General features: G+C 36.6%; 1 protein-coding gene across 1 annotated transcript; it reads right to left on the reverse strand.

Annotated features, from left to right (window-relative positions):
* Positions 1-925: 925 nt before the first annotated feature.
* SLC13A1 (solute carrier family 13 member 1) lies at positions 926-20746 on the reverse strand. The gene is made up of 15 exons (XM_061988766.1): positions 20648-20746; positions 18724-18852; positions 17865-18001; positions 15161-15348; positions 14503-14560; positions 14348-14414; positions 13732-13895; positions 10419-10538; positions 9125-9223; positions 8934-9035; positions 4054-4157; positions 3058-3167; positions 2245-2406; positions 1187-1324; positions 926-1085 (listed from the first exon to the last, which is right to left on the reverse strand). Exons 1-15 carry the CDS (start codon positions 20744-20746, stop codon positions 942-944), a joined length of 1821 nt encoding a protein of 606 aa, XP_061844750.1. The 3' UTR covers positions 926-941.
* Positions 20747-24396: the final 3650 nt, after the last annotated feature.

Below are 24396 nucleotides of genomic sequence, written 5' to 3' on the forward strand. Positions count from 1 at the left end.
TGATTACATTGCACTACTCTGTGTTTACAACATGAACACAGTCTAGTAACCTTAAACTGCCACCTGTAGAGATCTTGAGCCTCCTGGTGAAGATACACTGCAGTCTTGATTGATGGATTAAGTGCTGCATCTTCAGCACTCTATCTAGTGCTTTTGTTCATTGAGGGGATATAGCTCTACTTTTAGCAGAGACATTTGATGATGATTTAGTCTCCATTCATATAGATCAACACGGATCTATCAATACATATCTATCCAGAAAAATACTAAACGACGACTGTGATGATATGTTTCAATGAGGTCCTGGAAGGAGATAGACTAAACACATTCTTAAGTATGTATTTTCCTTCCAAATTACAAGGTGCTTAACACATAAAGTGCTGTGTAAGTAGTCATGCCGCTCTTCTCCATTTTCTGTGCATTTTGAACAGGTCTGTAAACTATATGTTCAAGACAATCCCCTATCTGATCTTTTGCTTGTGATCAATGCTATTTCAAACAGAGTTCAAACCTAGAAAACAGACAACTGATATATTGCTCAACAAAACCCAAATATCACCAAAGTGATAGTAAGAAAATATATTTGAAATAATAAAATCTAAATCTCGTAATTCCACTACCCTGAGAACAGGGGCAAACTGCCTGTGATAATGGCTATGCAAATTCTTTTTTTTCCTTCATAACATGAAGATATGAGAATTCAGGCTAGCTGAACTAGATTACAAACTTGATCTAACTTTATGATATTTCAGAAGTCTAGTATGTTTCCTGATCAGACTCTCAGACTGGATCATCAGCCTCTGGGACTGGGACATATGGCACTTATAGTGATGTGGATCCCTACTGTTGTGGTGACAAAAAGCATTTGAAGTGACTCACCACTTGTCAGTAGAAAAGAAAAGAAACAAAACCAATCCAACCAGTCCCCAGGACTTTTTTCTTTACAGCCCGGTGCTGTTTGTAGAAGGAATGATTGGTGCCCAAGATGGATAAGTATAGAGATCAAATATAGGCACTATCCATGTCATAATTGCAAGCATAACTATAGCAACTCCGATGATGTTAATGCCCAAACCAGCTTTCACCTAAAGGAGAGAGAAAAGAAAATGGAAACTCATATGAAGACACCAAAGAAAGTTTTTAAAATGCTAAAAAACCCCTTTAGGGAGTTTTACTTAAAACTCACCATGTCCATAACAGTTAAATGACCATAAGCAAATACAATGGCATTGGCTGGGTTTGCTACAGGAAGCAGGAATGCAAATGAAGTACACAAGGTAGCAGGTATCAAAATGAAAAGTGGATTCACTTGAATGGCTTCAGCCTATTGTAAAATAAAAGAGAGAGAATAGCTGTCAAGGGACATATTTGGCAAATGAAATACATAAACAGAAACCTATCATATTAACACAAGTGAACTGTGAACAGAGCCTCCAGTTTAAATTGTGAGAAATAGCCTTTTCTGATAACTCATTTTTAAGATCAAATCCAGGAATGCTTCAGAGGAGAAAAGGTGATTCTAATACAGAATAGCTACTGAACTTTAAATTCACACCTGATATTCTGTTGCCTCCATAAAATAAGACTATTGCAAAGAGTGCACACACTGCATGAGCGCTGAAAGTGAAAAAGCTGCAAGAAATGATAAAGTTGGATTTGCATGTTAATACATAGGAAGGATTCAGTGAAGTGAAGACTATCTTTGTAAAAGAGGAAAAGGACATTAGCACGTGTCTAGGCTGGCCAAGTGGAAAATCTGCAAACTAGAAGGTGATCAATAAGTTTTGAAGATTAAAGAACTGGGTGTTTAGATAAAGATGATGGGAAGAAAGGACACAATTGAGCTAAGGAGAGAAGAAATAAGAATTACCTATAAACACATCTATCAACCCTTTTTTCTTTGGTGACAGCTTGAAAGTTCCAGTATTAACCATTTTCAGTGAAGAAGTGGTCCTCAAGAAACACTAAGAGTGTTGCCTTTTTAAAGTATTTTGACTATTCACAAATAGGAATAACAGCATTGATTTTTGAATGTTGAACTTTTAGCTAACTATGTGAAATTTTCATCATCTCTTGTAAGCAAACTCAAAAACAACCAAATATCCAATGCACAACACAGCACAGAAAAAAAAACATACATGAAGAATTTTATGGAAACTGTTGAAAATGGCTTTCTTCAGCAACTGTGTTATTTCATAGATGATAGAGCAGATTCTGATTAAAAATATCCGGTGTTATACTCACCAATGGAGATAGTATGGGCAAAAATATTGTAATGGTAGCTGGATTGCTGGCCACCTCTGTTACTGAAGTGACAATAAGGCATGATATCAGGATAACCAGCCACAAGGGTAATGATCCTAGAGGGGTCAAATTACTTGCCACCCAATCAGAAAGTTTTGAAACCTGCATAAGGAATATAACAACACGATTGTGTTTTACAAATCAGCAAAAAGGAAGTTTAACAAATGGTATAAAACAGGAATTTACACATATATTAATTGTGAAGTGTTTGTAAAAAAGATAGAAAATCTCAAATATTTTCCATACTCTCATCACGTTTTCAAGTAAATTTTTCTAATTCAGTGTTATGCAAACTGTATTTCATTTATTTATGTTTGCACCTCTGAGGTGTTTAGAGGAGTTGTTATCAGAAAATTATAATATGCAAATATATGAGACTTCATTACCAGAATTGGGGCCCAAACCTGCTCAATTTACTGGAGGAGCCAACAGAGCTCTAAATGAGAGATATCTCAGTAACGAGACATTAACCTTAAGGCTTTGGAACCAGTGTTATCTGCACAACTTATACCACTATCACGTTTAAATGAAATAATAAGCAGTATTCATCATTGTGCATCGTCTTTGAAGACGAAGCAAATTCTTCTCTTCGGAACCCTGCTTTCTAGACATTTTTAATATTTCTCACACTTATTATGTTCAATATTGATACAGAATAACTTGCTAAAACAATAGAATAACTGATTTCACTGCTTGTCTGAATTGCTTTTGGTATGGGTCATGCTAACTGTTCAGTATGTTCTATTGCGTTACCTCACAGCCGTCTGCCAATGCAAACCCTCCTCCGACAAGAATAGCTATTTCCCAGGGCATGCATGACTGAAATTCCTTCCAAGTAATCAGTGGAGTGTAACCAAAAGCAGCTAGAGAAAAAAAATAACATTAAAAAACATTTTAAAACATATTGAAAAACATACTGAAAACATATTGAAACCTCCTGAATCTCAGGAACTACTTGGGAAAAATTCAAAGATAGAATCTCATCATTACAACAGAAATAAAGTCTTTGACATGAACAACCTGCACTTCGTGGAACAGATTCTTAGCTGGTGAAAACCATCACAGCCTGAAGACAATAGAGCTATAACAGTTTCCACCAGTGGAGAATCGACCCTTCGCCTCTCCTTGCCTATATGGAAGATAGCTATGGGATATCAATGAGTTTAATTTACTCAATAAAACTGCTCTATTCAGTCTGATTGCTGAGCAAATGCTGTTTCACTTAGAGTCATTTAAGCTCTGATCTTGCATTCTCTGTGAACCCCCAGATCTCATTGATTCCAGTAGCAGAATTGAATACATAAAAAGGACAAGTGGGAGGTATACTTTAATCAGGATAAATTCCATTTTCAAGTGGAAAAATTAATTGAGACTGGACTCATGTACCCTATTGAATTTTATAGGGTACCTTAAATAGGCAATAACACTTTCAAAAAAATAAACCCAATCCTGTCTCATACAGTCTCATTCAAAGGCCATTGGAGTCAACGGAAATGTGGTTTCCAGTGGTGGCAGTGGGCTGCAGGTAACGAGTTCCTGCACAGCACCAGCTCCTGCTGCTCGCTTTGCTTACTTGTTGACACTGACTTCCAGGCCATGGATGCTTTACATTCTACTAAGATGTGATCCTGTATTAAGATCGTATCATTAATATTTAACAACATGCCTCTAACAAGTGTGGTAAACTATATTTATGGTAACAGCTCAGGTACCTTATTGTAGCAAAATCCACATCAAAATATACTCAACTGTTCTCTCCATTTGAATTCCTAGACAATGTTTTTGCTGGAATAACAAAGAACAGGACACCTATCACTAAGGCAGTCGTTGAATCCGTAGCATAGCCTTTATACCTAAGGAGAAGTTAACAAGAAAAAAATCATATAAATATATATTATCGGGAGAAGTAGGGGAAAAAAGTGAGGAGGAGGATGGAGTGGGAGAAAGGAGTTGTAATGGATTGACCACAACCCCCTATTCCCCAACCACATGTGCCACTTGCTACAGTAGAAAGAGATAGAGGAGTCAGGAAGGAAGAAATGAAGTTGAGCCTGCAAAGTAAGTGGAGGAAATGTGTGTTAGTTTTTGTCTTTGTTTCTCACCATACAATTCTGTTTTTTACTCTATCAAGAAACAGAATTAATTAACTAAATTAACTGGTAACTGGTAAGGGACGTCCCTGTCTTTGTCATTTTGACCTTATTTTCTCCCCTGTCCTGTTGATGAGAGGAGTGAGACAGTGATTGCTTAGACATCTGGAAGACAGTCAAGGTCAATTCACTAAATCTGTAGAGATATTTGATGTGGGTCCTCTAAATTCATAAACAAACAACTTGAGTAAGTGCTTGTTATTTTATCACACAAATAAGCTGAGAGAGAATAATGTTTATGAATACTTGATGCTTAAAAAAAAGAATTAATAGTTAAATGAGAAATTGAGTAACTTGAATATGCTCTGCAATAGACCCATTTCAACAGGCTTTAAGAGCACTGTGTATATCCACAAAGAACGATGCTTTTCTAACTAAGAGAAGGCAGCAGAGCTTTATTATCATGCTACTATGGCTGTCACTAGTAGAATCAAAGACATAAGAGCTATGTTTATTTTAGTCACTTCCAGTGCCTAAGAACTCCTTGCACTAGTGTTTCTTAATCTGATCCAATATCTATCTACCTTCTAGAGTAGCCTCAAGATCAGATAAAGTGCAAACTTGAGCTCTAAAGCCATTTTAACACATCCATTTGATCCTGTTACACACAGTTATGTGGTGATATATTGCAGTACATTTTACTTCAGTCAAGTCAACAAATGGTCAACAATTTTGTTGAAGAAAGTTAAAGACTATCCATTCTTAAGCTTTGTATTTGTTTTTTTTCTGTATTCTGTAAGTTCTGTAAGATTTCCTGAAGCAATATACCAATATATTTGCATCATACTACATGCTTTTCTGCATATGTAGATACAGTAGGTCCAAGCATAACTTCCCAGCAGATCTTCCCAGCAGCTTAATCTTTTATACTAAACCAGAGCTTTTCATTGAAAAGAAAAAATTATCTCCCAGTTATATGTTACAAATGTAAAATTTGGTAGATCCCTTGGCTTCAGCAACAAAATTAGGTGGGATTCAAAAAACTTTAATATGCATAACATAATGTCACCACAACAAACACTAACAATGTCACAAAATGAAGCTGCTATAGAAGTTGAAGTGGTTCTCTAATGTATTCTATCTTCCTCTTCCTCTTATTTTTTTAGCACAGAAAAGATTTTTAAAACAAATTATTATTTTGTCATGGTTTCTTAATGCAGAGGGTTTATGCCTACATACCACCTTTAGCCTAGGACCAGATGCACTGTGCCAAAAAGGCAGTAAATCTCTTCCTCTAGCATCCTACTCTGGACTGTCATAAGGCATGCTGGGAGTTTTGTAGGAAATTAAGATTTAGATACAGAAGTCATTCATGCTGCCACTTTCCTCTAGTCAACTACTTCTTTACAGAATAGTTGAAATTGGAAAGGACCTCTGGAGGTTCCCTGGTTCAACTCCTGCTCAAGCAGAGTCACCCACAGCCAGTTGCAAAAGACCATGTCCATCTCTCCTTATAGGAGAGATGCATCAGTCTCTTAGTCATCTTTATGGCCCTTTGTTGGTCTCCCTCCAGTATACCCATGCGCTGTACTGAGGAGCCCAGAACTGGACACTGCACTCCAGGTGTGGCCTCATTGTTGATGAGCAGAGGGGAAGGACTTCTTCCCTCAGCCTGCTGGCAACACTCCTCCCAGCTCAGCCCAGAATACCACTTTCCTTTGTGCAAGGGCACATTGCTGGTTTATGTGTCTATCAGGACCCCCAAATCCCTTTCAATCAAACTGTATTCCAGCTGGGTGGTCCCCAGCCTGTACTGGTGCATGAGACTGTTCCTGTGCAGGACTTTGCATATGCCCTTGTTGAACTAAGGAGGCAAAACTTTTTGCTCACAAAAGCTTAGTGTTACTGATTGAAAACACCATTCTCAGAAAACCTGCTTGGGACACAGGCAGGATCCTACCATTAGTCATACTGTTATGAAGACACACATCACACCATTCCAAACAGAAGCTTTTAAACCATTATCAGATCTAGAGATAATTTTTTCCAAATCCATTTGTCTAAGCTGTAATATAGTTGCAAATACAACATCTACCTGCTTGTAACACTGAAAATTTAATTATCCTATAAAGAAACAAAAAAGCTCTTAATTAAGGAGATGTCACAATGACTCCAACTGAGATCACGGTAGAGAACAGGTCTCGGGGAAAAAGAACATACTGGGTTTGTATTTGAAGTAAAGAAAGAAATAAACTATGCAGAAAAGGAGAGAGAATGCACCCATGGCAATAATCTGAAGAAACATGAAGGAAACCCACCTTGCATATGTAAGCTGTTATCAGCTGCAACCCAGTGTTGAACTTTGTTTTTTAGGAAGTTCACAAAGTCCTGGCCAAAGGCTAACTTGAAACTCCTCTAATTGAAGCTAATACCCTACAGCCTGGAATCAGGCCAGGACACAGAAGGAAACTGCAGTAGTAGAAATGATGTGTGATCCTATGCTGTCAACAGATGGGGAGGAAATAGGTGTTTTTACCCTGTGCTGCTTTCCACAGCGTTATACAATGTTTATTAAAACATCCTCCTGTCTGCCTTCAGAGGGAGGTAACAGAGGATCAGGGCAGGACAGAAAAGGATTAGTCTTTAGTAGATTTACAAAAGTTTCTTAAGAAAAATTAACTGGTACATGTATATTTGAAAGATATTTGATAATGCTGCTTAAAAATGAGCTCTACTCATCGAGCACAAACGTGGATCAAAAGTTGGCTGCCCTTTCAAAAAGTAATCCTTAAAAAGTGGGCAGATATCATCATTAAATACCAATATTTCTGCTAAGATTTAAAAAACCCAACAAAACAGTGATTTTATTTTAAAGTTGTATTCAGTAACTTGTGAGAATACAAGCAAGGGATTGAGATCATGAATATGTGTGGTGAGAGTGATGGGAATTTTTTCTTAAAGTAGAACTTTGAGCATTTTATTTAGTTTGTCAAAACAAAGCTTTTAATGTGATACAATTAAACCAGATATGCATATCCTTAAAGGAGCTATCACATTAATGTTTGTAATCCATCAGGGAAAGACAAAAACAGATGGCTGAAAGCTATATTTGGACAGAAAATAAGGTGCAAGATTGTCTTGTTTAGTTGGCAGCAGAGATGATTATCTACCAGGAGAGACTATCAAGGGAAGGAGTAAATTCCAAAGTCTGAGGGACTCTGAAATGAAGCCTGGATGCTTTCTGGAAATTCATGATCTAATAAAATAAATCTGTACTGGGATTAACACACAGAACTATGATCTTCAGCATGTTAAACAAACTGACAGTTCAGTCTTGTTTAAGACCCTGGAAGTAACATAATTCCCATCTAATAAGACTCACTCATTGGTCCAAAATGGTCTCAAGGTTACTTATAGTTCTGACATTGTGGCTTTTCATAAAGACAAAGCTCATCTTTGCAGGTGACAGAACTATCCTAAGGCTGGCTTGAAACTGTGGGATAAGATCCTGTGGAAAGTAAGTACTCTCAGATTTCTGATTGGAAATTTGATTTCTAAGGACAGAGAATATTTCTTTCTGTTTCTTGTGACATAAACTTTTACATGCCTATCAGTATACTTACATACAAAACACTCAACGGTTTTACACGTAGAGGTATTAGGGAATGACTGCATAAGAGAGCCACAGCCATGTGCTGCTAAAAGCCTCTTGGACATCACGGCGATGGGTGCAATGTAACCATTGATAGAACCACACTTCCTGGGCTTCGCGTTTCCTGGGCTACTAGTTTCTTTGTTTTCTTTAAAGAAGATGGCTCACTACTACTCCCAGATGTACCTATCTGGCTCCTTACCCCACTCATCTATCTTGGCTGAGAGGTTTTTGTTGCTCAGAAAAGTAAAAACCTAATTGCCTGGTTTGATGCCTGATACTACAAGTGATTGATAAATGAAAGCTGTCTAGAAGTAGACAAGGTCTGAATAGTAAGAATTGCTTTCTTTCCCTTTAAAGGTGTTGTTAGAGAGTAAAACAAGCTTTATTTCTCTTCAGGTTACCTTACCTAAATTACAACATGATTCAGCCTAATGTGACATAACATGTGCTTGTATTCTCTTCCAAGAGAGCATCCACATCCACGTGCAGAAACTGTAACCACATTTATAAGAATATTTTGCTTTTCCCTAACAGTGAACAAAATCTTGAGACAACAGTAACCAAACAAATTAAAAAAGGAAAACATGAATCTCTGGATTGAAATAATTCATTTGAGCCACAAAGTCCATATTTGAAAGGTGATTTACAACATCTGTTTTTCAGTATCAGATATATTTTGTTAACAGTGCTCGATGAACATTGAATGTTAATATGAAGCAGAAAGAGAAGCAAAGCCATCCAGATTGCTTTGATATCATTAATTAGAGCTGTCAAAGTAGGGGATGTTGGCCTGTATGCATACAAGTGTGACAGTCAATAAAGGCAGAAGGTATGCAGATAAGACACAATACTGTTTTTATTGGTGTTTCAAAAAGGCTACTTACTTTGGAAAAAGTGAAGACCATCCTGGTATGAAGCCAGGGTCTCTGGTGAACCACAGCAGGGTCATTAGAATGAATAGGAGAAGGGTAACAATTTCTGGGTAGCTATAGCAGAAACAGAATCAATTATACATTTTCCTGAATTCACACTTGGATTTACTCACTCTTGCTTGTTGATTTATAGTTTGACATACCTTGTTGGTCCAAGCTTCTTATACTCCTCCCAAATCACCTGTGCTGAGGCCTCTTCTCTAGCTGTTTTCTTCTTGCCACACTTGAACATATTTTTAAAACTGGAATGTAAATCAGTAATATTGAATGATAAATTAACAGTGTATGTGGGGAAAAAAAAAGGATAAAATTTTCCAGTTATGAATAGCACTTTACAAAAGTAAAATGTTTACTTTACAGTAAAGTTTTAAGTATCACACTCCAAACTGAGCATGTTGGAATTAGTTGACAAAGACCAATTGGAAGATTGACAGCAGTAGCAGTGAAACATGTCCTGTTATTGGCTAGTTCGTTTGCCCAGGAAGGATGAAAGTTTAATCGTGGCAACTAATTTAAACAATCAAATACAAAACCAGGCTATTCAGTCATCTAAGACTTTGCTTTGCTTTAATTTGTAATAGAAAAATTTGTATCAGATGAGTAGCTTGCACACTGATCAGTATCCTGTTTGCCAAAAGCTAGGTTTTCATTCTTGGGTAAGACCCTTACACGATGTTTAAAATACTAGCAAAATAGTCAAGGAAAATGAAACAATAAGTGTTCACATATAGAATGGCAAGCATGGGATGATTTTAAGGCTGCTTAAAAGTAGACAGTCTCCCTCTTGATCTCTTGTACCATAAGTAGACCTTTAATTGTGGAACGCAGACCTCCACATTGTTATCTCTGCAGAAGTTAGTGAACTCACGGAGAGCAAGGCTTTGAACAATCAGCCCAAAAGAAGTATTGTATTCTCCCAATCCTTAAAAGCCCAAGCTATGAGGGTAAAAAAAATCTACCACCTTACCACTAGATATAAATTTTGGCAAAGTGGAAGTTTTTTACTTCAAATTTTAAAATAAGCTTTTTATAACACAGGTATTGCTCAAGTGTTCAAGCCAATCCCTGACTCCAAAAAAGGGCAATATCCTGACTAGAAATCTTCCAATCTTAGACCACAATGTTTAAAATATCAGTATTATTTTGTCTTGCACACATGCACTATATAATGATGATATGCATACATTCTAAAGGAATTACTGTCATAATTTTTGATACAGACTTATCACATTGGGCTGAGTAGTCAAGGATTGCTATTTTAGGAAATTCTTGTCCCATTCAGAGACTCAGCTATACTAATCAATGATGCAAAATCCCTGTTGTTGCATTATCTTCCTTTTGATCTGGTTAAACTTAGATGCAATATTTACTCCTGATACAAAATATCATCATCAACCTTTAGTTTTATTGATTTTATTGATTACAATATTTACTTACTCAAACCCAAGAAAAAGCCATTGGAGCCAGACCCAGGAAAGAAGCAGAATAACAACTGTGATGGGTATGGAAAGAACAAACCAGGAACCAAAATTGATGCACTGGCAATCTGGGTAACGTCTAGATGAAAGCAAAAAAATGTTCAGTTGAGCTTTGCAAATGAACGAAGATTTGTGAGAAGTGCCAGAAAGGTCTGCTGCAAGAGAATGCTTCTGGCTGTCAGCTGACTTCAGCACGAGGTGGCTTTTGGTGTCCTCTTCCCTTAATCTCCCCTACTATTCCTAATGGTTATGACCACTACAGGAACTAGCTGTGCCAGTTATTTGAGCACTACATCAGCACCAGCTCTGAGGATCTAAACTGACTTCAGTAGGCCAGGAAGGGCTACTCACAGCGTTAAGGACTATAAGGACTACAAAGAAATAGAACTTGAAGAAAAGCAGTTCTTTGAGAAGAGATTTTAGCATGAAAAAATATACCCAAATGAACAAACTCCAGTGAACTTAGAAGACAACAGTGGAGTCAACATAGAGACTTGTGTTGTTTAAGGTTCCATAAAGGATTCAAAACTGATTAAAATCAAAATTATTGTTACTAGTTTTGAGGAAAGACAGGAATGTTCATTTGTTAGGTGAACTGTCTCTCCAGTCACCTTGTTTCTTTAAGGCTGTCTTAATCTGCCATTCACAGATGTGGGCCATTTAAGAAAAGGAGATATGGGCTTTGGCTTTCTAAAATAAATGACTTTACCATTAAGTAAGATAGATGCAAGATAGACTTAAAGGCCAGGTAAAGGAATTCAGATTTACAATTTACTCTATGAACAGAAGTTACTCTTCTTTTGGGCTCCTGCAGCTCTGCTGAGAGAGCCTTTAATGGTAAAAGTGAGAGATTCTGGCCTCCTTGAACAGCTTTTCTCCTTGATGCAAAAATCGGATGGGAGATCACAGTGTCCAGACAAAGGCTGTAACGAATATTTCCAATTATTAGGCAATCTTTTGTATTTTGGGCCTTGCTAAAAGAAAAGGAATTCTAATGGTCACACGGGTATTTGAGGCTGTAAATTCTCATTATAAAAGATTGCTCAAGTATTGTACAAATTTTAGAATGAATCTATATTTATTAGGATGCTTTCATACATTGCAATTAATGTACCAGCAGGGACTGAACCAAAACTCTAACACAATTTTTGAAGTGATGCTCTAAATTGGAACTGTGCGTAGTGATGAGACAGTGAAATTGTAGCAAGGAAAAGCATTTTGCTAATATATATGTTTTCTTGATTATATGGCTATTTAACTTTTATTACATGATTAGCCACATCAATTTCTAAATGTATGCATACCAAGATAGGGTGAGTGTTTATGATCTTTCCGTAACCACTGTGAGTGTTTACGATCTTTCCTGAATTATGTGTGATAATCCCTTGCTGAACAACAAAACAAGCTCTTGAAAACTTGAAAACTGGCAGGGATGTTTTGCACTGCATCAACATTTCCACTGCTTGCTTCTGCCCTGTGGAACACAGCATAATTGCATATCCTAAATCAACAGCAGGCTGAGGAATCACAGCAGCACAAAGGCTCTAATACTAACACAGATACACTTGTTTCCTCTCTGTGTGACAAATGAAAAAAAGGGACATAGAAAACAGTAAACACGGATTTCAACTTATATAATGCTGAAATTGGGAAGATATGAGAAATGTGGAATTTTGCAGTGAACTTTTAAGTGTTTTGTTACTTTGCTAAATGATTCTTCAGATGCTTATGATACATGAGGATAGACTGCAAAGGTATCCAAGTCATGCTAACAGGTCGATTTCCAATTCAGACAAGGCATAAATACAAATAAGGCCTCTAAGGACCAGGGGAGCAAGACAGTTAAAAATATTTGCATAGTAAGATGGGACATTCAGCTTAAGTTAAGGATTAGTCTCAGTGGCTGTGTAAAGATTAAACAAAATCCTAGTGGAGTACAAAACTGGATTACACATGCAGTGCTCCCTGTACAGTCCATGCCTCTAGCAGAGGGTGAAGACCCAGGGGGAAAACAACAATCTGCTTATGCATTCTTGAACAGATTGTTAACAGCTAAGACAAACTGAAAAAACAACTGCAAGACAGTTTTCTTTAAGTTTCTGGCAACTTCATGGAAATGAATACTTCTTAACCCTAGTAATCAATCTTGGATTCTTCTAGGCTTCTGATTGTGAAGCCTGCTTGAACCAGAAATGCTTGTATGTCTAAAAGTTTAAGTCTGAAGGACTTATGCCACAGTCTGCCCTGTGTAGCTCTTTGGACCCAATAACAGGCTGTTTTACAATTTCCATACTGTTCTCTTAGCCCAGGCTGATTTAGAGACTGTACCACTTCAGTGGTATTTAACAGCATACTGAAGCTAAATTTCACCCATTTGTGGAACACAGGTTGGAAGAGAACCTATCAAAAACTGATCTTTCACTATTTTGCAGTGTGCAGTACAGAATAAGGGGCAGTAGGTAATAAAAAGATTATGCTTTATTTTGTTCTTTTTAAAAATATTTCTATTTTAAATAGTACAAATATTTCTAGCGAGTACTTTGCAGCAGAAAAAAAAAGTTCAGCAAGAACTATTGGATTTTCAAAAGCTTTGGAATGAAATCTGCCAATTTTCTTTTCAAAACAGTTCTACTTAGAAAAGAAAAGCAATATTAAATAATCTTATCGGTAGCCTCAAAACAAAGTGTTCCACTGAATCCAAAGCTTCAGACTTATTTGAAATTAATTGTTTTCTTTTGGTTAATGGAACTAAATTCATCATTTCAACAATGAGGCATAGCCTCCTGAAAGTCTCCCTATGCTCTTTGCTAAGCAGATCCAAACCTAGTTCCTGCTGTACTTTGAAGTTAATAACAGTCTTTTAATCATGATTGGGCTTGATGATCTTAAAGGTCTTTTCCAACTTAAGTGGTTTTATGATTCAATGATTCTTAAGGCCAGATAGTGTCTATCATATTCATACTAAGTAGAGTCTTCCTCCTCACATAAGATCTTTTTTTCTTTTTTTTTTCATGCAGCTATTCAAAGAGTAAAGCACCACTTAACCAAAGCATGGTCATCTTGTTCCATGTGCTGGGTGATCACTTATAGCCTTTCCCAGTGTAAGACAAATACAACCATGATTTTTCACTTTGTCTCTTTAAAAAACTAACAAAAATGAAAGTAAGAATCAAATAATATAAAATCAAAAGGTAAAGTTTCTAATGTGTAGCTCAAGAGAACAGACAAAATTCTGGATTAAGAGGAATACAAATAATTTGATATAGTCTTACGTATTGAAGTGCTCAGCAAATATCAGATTAGTTGATGTTCCTGTGATGGTGGTCAGCCCTCCAATGGTAGCAGAATAAGCAACACACAAGCACATCACTTTGAAAATCCCATTGTATTTATCTTGTCTGCTTTTTCTCTCTGTTTCAGCAGGTGATAGGTTCTGCTTAGAAAGGATATACACCAATTAATATATAAGAAGGGCCTATCATCAAGCACAAAAATAGGATTCAAGTATGTTACCAGAAGAGTCAGACAATTTGCTCACAATATAGATGTATGCATCACAATTTGTTTTACTGTTCCAGTGGTACCAGAATTATTCATGCAAAGGAGAAGAAAGTAAAATCCTGAAGTTATTTTCCTGACCTGTCTCAGTCTGTACACAAGAACAGATAACATGCACTGATAAATATACACACACGATATACAGAGTTTGTTCTCTGGTGAGGTTGGTGTAGCTTATGTAAAATATACTGGAAGCACAAAACAACTAATGAAAAAGTACTTAAACAAACTGTATACATATATGTAGCTACACATACATCTCTTATTCACATGAAACTAGCTTCATTGCTAGTTGTGCCATGTTAGGTGTTAATGCAGAAGTGTAAGTACCTTTTCCTTTTCTTTTTCATTTTCCTTTTCAATTGTGCACACAGTACTACTCACATTGTTGTCATGTCTGGAAAAACAAAGGCATGTATTGTCAATAAAGATAATCTACTTAGACAAATTCTTAAAACATAATGTAGTAAATTAATAACTATTACCCATTAACATCTTTTTCCTTTTCTTTCCAGTCACTGCTTTCACATTCTTCTGTGTTTTCTGTAAGACATTGATACAAAAACAGGTAAGTGTTTAAGTGAGCAAAACTTGGACTGCATTAGCATGTCCCATTCCATACAGTCACTTCACATCATCCCATGAATACAAGTGCCAACCTTAAACACAACTGAGTTGTGCCCTAGTTCCTCATGATTCCACTTCCCCAGAGTCTGAATCTCCTTATGAGGAGAAATCTTTCCAATTTGCATTTCAGCTGTGTACCCAACCAGCTTAGTCATTTGTTCTCCCAACATTGCCCTAAAACTTAATGAGCTGTTTTCTCTTACTAATATTTTACCCCCAGTGTATTTGTAGCCTGTAGACATATTTCTTTTTGGATATTTTTCTAGGCTGAACAAGACAGCCTCTTAACTTTTCTCCCCCTCTCATATATCTGCTGTATTCTGCATCTGTTCCATTTTAATGAATCTTTGTGAACATGATAGACCTCACACGTTTTAATTCAAGAGAAGTCTCATGTGGTAAGAGAAGTATGTGGTAAGGCTAGTAATTCCCTAGCTGTTCAGCCTTATTTCATGTGGTGTGTTCTCCACTGCAGAGTGAGGGTGGGCAAAGACAAAGACTGCACTGTGTGCCTACCTTCCAGCTCCAGAGCTGGGTTGATGGAGCCATTAGAACAAGACATCTCCAGCATATCAGCTTCTGTTTCAGCTCTGATGATCTGCTGGGCTACAGCCTCTACAATTGGCATCACCATGGCAGCAGCAGAAGTGTTGCTGAGCCACATTGACAAGAAAGCACAGCTAACCATGAAACCCAGAGTAAGCCTGGAACAGAAAAGAAGAGTCTGTGGCTGCTACAGCAGCATCTCCTATAACCACTCTGTTTATTATAAATTGAAAGTTTTTTTCAACAGAAAGCTTGAATCTATGAAACACTGAAAAGTTAAAACTTATCACTGACCCCTCAGGAAGTTTATGAATTAAAATTATATTGATCAAAGACATAAAAATGATCATATTTTACAGTTAAAGGATCAAATATATTATAAATCAAAACAGAAGCAACAATGTTGATTTGCAGAGTGATACTGTGTGAAACACCTCTGAAGAAAGAGTACCATCCACATCACAAGTACAAATGAAAGTTAAAATGGCTGTGCTGCTAATTCTATTAATCTCATATCATACAAACTATGTCAAAACCCTTAGCACTTAGGCTGTAAACCCTCTAGATACCTGTCCAGGTGATACAGGAAGAAATAGTAACAATTCAGTAAGTGAGACTTTGTTCTTAATCAGAGCTTCAAGACAGGTCTAGGTGTGCATCAATAGACATCACATTTAAAACTAAATGTGAAATTGAAGGCCATTGCAATGTCTTAGTCTAGTTGTGGCACAGCTTAGGCTGTTTCTACAGCAGGAATTGCATCTGTATGATTTACAATTGCACTGATGCAGTGCACTGAATTGCATCAGTGACCGGAGCCACTCTTGTTTTACACAAAAAAAATCAAATATTGTATGTCATATCTGGTGAAACTTGACAGTAAACATGGAATATGTGCCATATTATGATTTTTAATGCACCTCTTGGAGTTATAAATGAGGCCAGTCCTCTTGCCTTTCCATCCCAAAGTGTTGGCAGCATCATTAAACACTTGTCATGCATCACCACAGAAAGACACGTGAATGGAGAGACTCTGGTGTTGCAGCATTTTCTGAGAAGTCATTTGTGCAATTTGTAAAGCTCTCTGCCTAGCCTCATAAAAAAAGTTTTACAAAACCTGCAAGGATTACTCAGCACATAAAGGCAAGATTTTATACAAAAATTGTGTAAGCAATATTTTATGAAATAAAATGCCATTAAAAATGTCTCTCATAGCCTCTCATTTCAGATGATAGCAATATTTCAGACTTGGGGTATTTTTTCTCAACATGGACACCTTGTCTTTTCTCTGTGCACTTTTAACTGAATGCAGATGTTCATATTGCAGAGAAACATAATTTTAGCACAATTTGAAAAAAAGACTTAAAACCAAAGCAAATTAAGACATTCACCAGTGTGTTTCAAAACTGTTCATCATAAATTTCCAGCATTTGATGGTCAGCGTTTGATTTAGTACAATGTGGTGTATTCTAACAAGTGATACTAAAATTGAATTTAAAAAAAAAAAGTATATCCTAACTTGTTCAGCCCCATTTTTTCTACATTATTTTTCCCCTGGCATTGTTTAAAAAAAATCTGCACAGAATCTTGAATAATAACTTCATTTACATTCAACTGTAAAGTCTTTCTTTGCTATGTAATGTACAATCAATGTTTTGTTACTCATTTTGGTTGTTGCAGTTTACATAGATGTATTCACCTTTTCCTGCTAGTCTTCAAACCAGACTGCACAGCTCCTGTGACAGGAGGCCTTTAGGGATTCACAGAATGGAATGATAGCTGTATATATATTTCACATGACAGCAAAAAGAGTTGTGCTTAATCAAGAAGTATTAGTGTAAGATCTGGGCAAGAGGTAAATGATATGGAATAAGAGGTAGAGATTACACTGTGTCTGTCTGGCCTGGGCAAATTTTGTTCATAGAATCATAGAATCGTTTAGGTCAGAAAAGCGCTTTAAGATCATTGAGTCTGTTAACTGTTAACCTAGCACTGCCATGTCCACCACTAAGCCATGTCCATGAGTGCCAAAAGCAAGCAATGAAAGGCATCTTCACTTCATAGGATATATGCTGATAGCGAGTAAGAAGCAAGTGTGTGATTTCATTTCCCTCGTCACCTTATCCAGCTAGGGAAGCTCCTGTTCCTTTGATATTTTCTTCATAAGTAGACAAAGAAAAAAACATAAATAAAGCATTGTGTTCAACAGGTTTTTACTTCCCCACCACATCTTTACTTTTATGGCTTTTTCCTTCCTCTCTATGTATTTGAACTCTTTTTGTATTTTTGGGAAGTGTCTAGAATTTTTCAAACAGTATAGAAACACAAATTAATAGTAAATATAGCACTACTTCTCAGTCATAGGTATCACATATGTAATGTATCAACCACCATTAAGAAACAGCACCATTACATTACTCACAAATTCATCATGTTTTTTGTTCAGAAAGATCGTTATTATGAATAGAATCACTGCAGGGAACTTTCAATTAGAATTTTAGTAAAATATCAAAGTGTCACCTACAAATTAGTCATATAATTTCAAATATCTATTTTGTTTTGGTAAAAATTAAAGGCTGGATTTCTCCTACAGAAAAAGTAGTAGGCAACTATTTCTAGAGTACATAGATTTCCACAAGTATTATTGTCCTTCAAGATGATGTTTAACACATACCATGCAGGGTTGACACCCACCAGCATCACCATTCTTAAAGCCACTCTTTTGTGTAAATTCCATTTTTCGATTGACGTTGCCAAACAAATTACACCAATCAGTAGAAGATGAAAGTCTTTAAAATAAGCAGAGGCCACCTGAAATTAAAACAAAAAAATATTTTGTTAACTAAATGGTGGCTTTCTATCGATATGTGCTGTTGTCAATTTCATGGAAAAAAAAACCCAACCCCCTCATTAAGAGTATATATTGAAATCAATATCCAGAGATGTTTTTGCTTAATTTTAAACTGCTAATTTCATTGAAACTTCATTTACTATAACTAAATGATGGTAGTACCTGGACAGAAGTGCATAGTGTTAAAGCTAAATGAAGATAAGGTTTATGATATAAAAAAACCTAAGATTTTCAGTCACATCTCACATATGAACTAAAACATCAAGGAAATGATGCTTTTATGAATTTTGTGACCTATTCAACAGATAAAAAACAACTTTAAACATAGAACTCTCCACGTCTGTGATCATCTATGATCTCTATGATTATCTGTGGTATCCTCTCTTTGACACATGTACTCAGCATTTTTCAGTTGGGGTCTTTAGTATGCCATCTTGCTTATATAACGTTAAGAGTACATATGTCCAGCATTTTCCCATGAACTGGCCTTAAAACACTGAATCACATCCTAAAAGAAATATTAAAGAAGTATAAACAAAAGTCTTGAGGCACACACTTACTCTGTGTGATCAGCACTCAGCAAATCTGTGGATTAACCTATCAGGTTTCAACATTATGTGTTTCTTTCTTTGGAGATTTATCATTGAAATCTATAATACAATAGAGAGGAAAACAGGACTACCTCTTTGGATTCCATTATACCAAACAACGGGAACATAAAGGCAGGGAGCAACGCTGAAACAGCCAGTGGCAAAGCTTCTGTGAGCCAAAAGATGGCAACTACAAACAAGGTGTATGCACATTCTGCTTCCTAGAATAGAAAAAGCATCAATAAAAATATGAGTGGATCATCCAGGGAACAAAAAGTTCACCATTGCAAGAAGTCTAGCTATGTCAGTAGAGACATTCCCCCCACCTGGGACAAGTATGAGTCAAGTGACCTGAATTTAGAGTACTCATTGTCTGCCATTGATAATCCTGCTAAGATACAAAATATAATTTTTAAAATAACTAAAAGTATTTGTTTCCTAAGAGATAGTAAAATTAGTTAAATACTACCAGTTATGAAAGGAGGAAAAAACAATCAACCGCCCTTTTCTTCAAGCATAATTAACCAGGTTGGCAATTCTGCAGCATTGTAAGACCATGAATTAACATAAACCACAAACATTCTGCAGCTGCAAGCAAACTTTTAGACTTCTAGGGGCACTCACAGTCAATAGGTCAAATAGGTCAAATTTTGCCTCCTGTAATCAATGAAGTTTTGCTGTCAGCATCAATAAGGCAAGGGTAACATCTATTAAAAGAAGCAGAGTACAAGACTGACAAGAAACAGGCTTGCTTTTAAGACATGTAGTCTTAGTGAGTGTCTTTTATTTTAACTCCTGGAATAACAGGAGTTTTTTCAGGTTTTTTTAATGAGTATTTACTTCAATGCTGCCCATTAAATGCAGCCACAGCCAAATATAATGAGATGAACTGAGCTTAGTTTCCTCTGGAATCCTAGAAACATCTTTTTTAAAAAAAATTTATTTGTATTTCTGCTCTTAAGGAAAAGAGTTTCAGTCTTTTAATGCTCCAAAAGGGGCATGAAGCTATTCAACAGCAGCAGAGATGGTTTGTATTGGAAAAGGAATAACTTAATGAAATGGCTCTAGGAAACTCTGACTGAAAAATTCAAGTCAATCAGCTATGGCTACCACTTATTTTTGGGGGAAGCTTATGTTATATATGAAACAATTTGACAGTGTTGTTTATCACCTAAATGTGTTCATCTCATTTCAGTTTTATCACATTAAGAATTTCTTAAGAATTTCCTCTCACACAGGAAACTGAAACACTGAAACTGTGCTATGAGACAGCATAAAGTGTGTTGCTCTGTAATCACTACCTATCTGTGATGCAGCAAATTCTGAACTGGACTTTCATGCCTTGTACGCACATTGTGTATAATGTGTTTGATAATAGATCACAGCAGAACTCCATTCCATTCTACTGATGTCAGACCTGTACCAAATAGAATCCCTAATAAAATTTTAATATATCTGTTTCATCAGTCTGGAGTTGTCATAAGAGATATTGAATGGCAGAATTTACTTCAAATAAAATTTTTGTTCTATTTATGAACCAGAGGGAATTTCTCAGATCATTAATTCCAGCCATTTTCAGTCAGACAACACAAGATATGATGAACATAACAAAATCCTCCATCAAATAAAGGTAATTGCAGCTGTCTTCCTGAAAATTAATCTCCATTGTCAATCCTACAGAACTGTTTAAAAGTGGACAAAATATAATAATAAGGACAGGATTTTCAAGGTAGTCTAGATGATGTTGAATGAGAAAAACGTTTATTGAATATGAAAACGAATATATAATTCATAACTTCATGGAACCAACACAGAATCTTACATTAAAGCTGTTGTCTTCTTTACATTTCTATGCAAATATTCTGAGTTGAATGAAAAAAAATTAAAAGGGGAAAAAAAAAAAATCACAATTCAAACATTGTGAAGTCATTCACAGTCCTTTCCAACTGAAACCACTCTATGATCTCAGGATTCACATACAAGTGCAAAATAATTACCTCAAAACAGATCACTTACTTTGGTTTTGATGATAAGTGGAAGTGGAAGTAAAAGCAGGGGGGTGAGGACAATGAGCAGGAACCTTCGATAAACCAGGATGTATTTTAGAATCTTCATGGTTGATGGCTGGTAGATGCACTTTCCTGCAGAAACTGACAAAAAATAGTTCTGACTTTAAATAGCTGACTCTGATTAATATTTTTCCAAGCTATTACCTTTAGCCATTGCTAAAGCAACAAGTAAACCAAGTTAAAATTAAATCTTGCCCTTTTATTGTTTTAGTGAGTTTAACAGTAGGTCGATAAGATAAGTGTTCATCATAAACCAAGGCTAGATGTCAGCCTTCTCATGACTTTCTCTCCTTGCCCTTCCTTATAGCAAGTCTGTGTAATTAGAGCAGGTTTTAGACAACTAGATAACAAAAAAATTCTGGTACTATTCCCATCACTGTTGTCTTCAGTAGGAAATCAGAATATTCAATGTACATAGAATATGTGTTTAAAAACTATTATGTGGAAAAATATGCAAGATCATTGTACTGAGAAGAATAAAAAATCTTCACCTCTATCTATGGAGATATTCAAAACTTGCTAGGACAAGGTCTTGAGCAACCTGATCTAGGACTGAACTTCGCTCTGCTTTGGGCAAAAGGTTGGACTAGATGACCTGCAGAAGCTCCACACAGCTTTAGTCCCTATAGTGATTTTACCTGTCTAGAATTTGAGATATATGAGAAAGTTGTAATTTTTTCTGTCTTGCCTGGAAGGGAGAGTAAGATAGTTCATTTTCTCTTCTCATGCAGAAACAGGACAAGGTATTCCACGTGCATCATATAAAGCTTTGAGAAAAGCTAAGAGAAGGACGGTTTTTGAGACAAAAGCAAAAAAAATAAACAAATCCTTTTGTCTGAATTTTCCTGTTTTCAATAAAAGAAAACTTAGTGCAGTCTTTATGATACAACAGAATAGTATCAAACAAAGAGGAGAAAAAAAGCAGGAAAGACGCTTGTACCCTATCTGTGGGTGAAGATCAAAAGGAAAAAGAACACATTCTTTCATGCTCTGGATCTTTCATGAAGCAGCAAATTGGAAGAGGAGACAGATGAAGGAGACTTTGAGCTACTATCAGAACTATCCAAACACTAGGTAATAAGGTAGAATTTTAGTATCCATATAACTTTTTGATTTTAAGTATCCCATGTGTCAGGGTACAGACAAAACAAGTGATTAAATTGCCAACGTTGGGGACAAAGTTTTGGGTTCAGGAAGGCAGGACTTTGGTTATACTAGGAAAGCAGTATTTAAAGTCTAGTTGGCAGGAAGGAATTGATTGAAAATCCAAAAGTGGGAAATAATTTTAGGGATGAAAGTAACAATGAAATAACAGCCTTTACTACTGCACAGAAAGAATGAGGAAAACAACTTTGATACAACCTAAGGAGCTGAGACTGAGATCTCTGGAGAAGGTACTGTAAGGGATAAAGAAGATATAATGAATTGGTAGCTTTTGAAAGGTAGCTTTTTTGAAAGTTTTTCTAAATATATAATGAAAACCCTGGTTTAAGGAGTTCAGAGACAGTGAGTAGAGCGGGATACTATGGTGCCCGTATCATGAAAGATCCACATAGCTAAAAATGCTATGAGATCTGTATGAGATCTGGAAAAATTGGCATGTGCCTGATTACTGCTATAAAGGAATACAAAAAATATAAATTAACACATTCAAGAATATTGTGATGTGAAATATATTTCAGTTGGAGATGTCAAAGAAAATGTCTGTTAAAATGTCAGAAGCAGGAAGAAAACAGAAGAGTAGACAGATTTAGTAAAGAGAAAGGATAGGCAAACTGCAGACAGTGCTGGACTATTCAACACTTTCTTTGCTTGAGTCTTCACAAAGGTAAATGACCGTCAGTTTTCTAGTTAAATTAATTTTAACATGGAAAAGAGAAGGCACTGAGTTGGTGGGAATACTGAATATCTAGATAATATATGTATTCAAGTCAACTGTTCTAGAAGAAATTCACCTGTAACTCATTTCTGAGAATTCATGCAGTAATCTGAGTATTTTAGAATATGTTTGAACATATTCACAGAATCGCAGAATCTTAAGGGCTGGAAGAGACCTTGAGAGATCATCTAGTCCAATCAACCTATCAGAGCAGGACCACCTGGAGTAAGTCACACAGGAACTCATCCAGGTGGGTTTTGAATGTCTCCAGCGAAGGAGACTCCATAAACCATCTGGGCAGCCTGTTCCAGTGTTCTGTCACCCTCACAGTGAAGTTCTACCTTGTGTTTCTTTGGAACCTCTTGTGTTCCAGCTTGTACCCATTACTCTTTGTCCTATCTTGACCTACTGCCTACACTCCTTCTAATACACCCCGGGATGCCATTGGCCTTCTTGGACACAAGGGTACATGGCTGGCTCATGGTCATCCTGCTGTTCACCAAGACCCCCAGATCCCTTTCCCCTACACTACTCTCTATGTTGAATGTAATTATACTCCTCCCTGCCCAACCCTCCAGCCTGTGCAGGTCTTGTTGAATGGCTGCACAGCCTTCTGGTACATCCCCCCAATTTCGTATCATCAGCAAACTTGCTGACAGTGCCCTCTGTTTCCTCATCAAGGTCATTAATGAATAGATTGAACAGTTCCAGTCCCAGCACAGACCCCTGAGGTACTCCACTAGATACAGGCCTCCAATTAGATCCTGCCTCATTGATCACAGCTCTCTGCCTTCTTCCCTTCAACCAGTTAACAATCCACCTCACTACCTGATCATCCATCCCATACCTTCTCAGTTTTGCTACGAGGATGCTGTGGGAGACTGTGTCAAATACTTCCATATATTTGAAAAGTTGTGGAGGATTGCAAGATCCTAGAAAACTGATCAGGCATATATGGAAACAAAATGTGGCTAATACGTCATGTGAACTCCTTCTGACTTTCTGCTTTTATGGGACAACTAACCTAGAGATTGAAAACATGAGATATTTGCATTTTATTTTATTTTAATACCCTTTTAGATGACCTAAGAGCTCTTCAGAAGTCAGCAAAGAAGAAATTATTTTTGGTTGCACAACTGGTAAAAAAAAAAGTTATTCCTATGCAACCTGATCTAGGTGAACCTGCTTCTGCAGGGGGGTTGGACTAGATGGTCTCTAAAGGTCCCTTCCCACCCTACCAGTCTATGATTCTATGTTTCACACTCAGATGACATTTTAAATGAGGTCCTTATGGGATCTATTTTGATTAACTTTCTCACTCGTATTTTCATTAATGTTTTGAATCACAAATTTTCAATGGGCGGGACAAAGAACACGTGCTAGCCATGTATGTTTTTTCAGCCTTCTCACATCATCATGGCTATAGCAAAATGCCATGTGGAGATGGGTGTACACACTTCAGAACAAAACAGAAAAGGGATAGAGACTTCCAGTACTCATCTAAGTGAATAATTGCTGATGAGGTAGTAGAAGTTGGACTGCATATGTAGAATTGAAATTCTCAGTCCTGTCTGTTGGGCCCTGGTCTGAAAACAGAGATAGTTAGCACAAAACTAGGAGTTAAAATGAAGATATTCCTTCCAAGCTTATGCTGAGATGTTTCTGGAGCGGTGAAACTTTTACAAGCAACCTGAGAACAGATCAACAGATAGATGTTAAGCTAGATAACAAATTTGTAGTGGAGTTAGTTCAGTGGAGAAAGGCTGAAGGTTTTCTGAGACACCATAGAATTTGGCACAAAACTTTTGTTATAGGCA

This window comes from Colius striatus, chromosome 1, assembly GCF_028858725.1.
Source record: "Colius striatus isolate bColStr4 chromosome 1, bColStr4.1.hap1, whole genome shotgun sequence".
Lineage (NCBI taxonomy): Eukaryota > Metazoa > Chordata > Aves > Coliiformes > Coliidae > Colius > Colius striatus.

Bases quoted from the DNA above. Each gene is read 5' to 3' on its own strand.
- SLC13A1 (XM_061988766.1), bottom strand. From the start codon at position 20,746: ATGAAGATTCTAAAATACATCCTGGTTTATCGAAGGTTCCTGCTCATT. The intron at 10,539-13,731 runs GTAAGACTATAT...GCTTTCATCTAG, and splicing joins TTTGCTGAGCACTTCAATAC to ACGTTACCCAGATTGCCAGT. The intron at 1,086-1,186 runs GTGAGTTTTAAG...TCTCTCCTTTAG, and splicing joins ATTTAACTGTTATGGACATG to GTGAAAGCTGGTTTGGGCAT.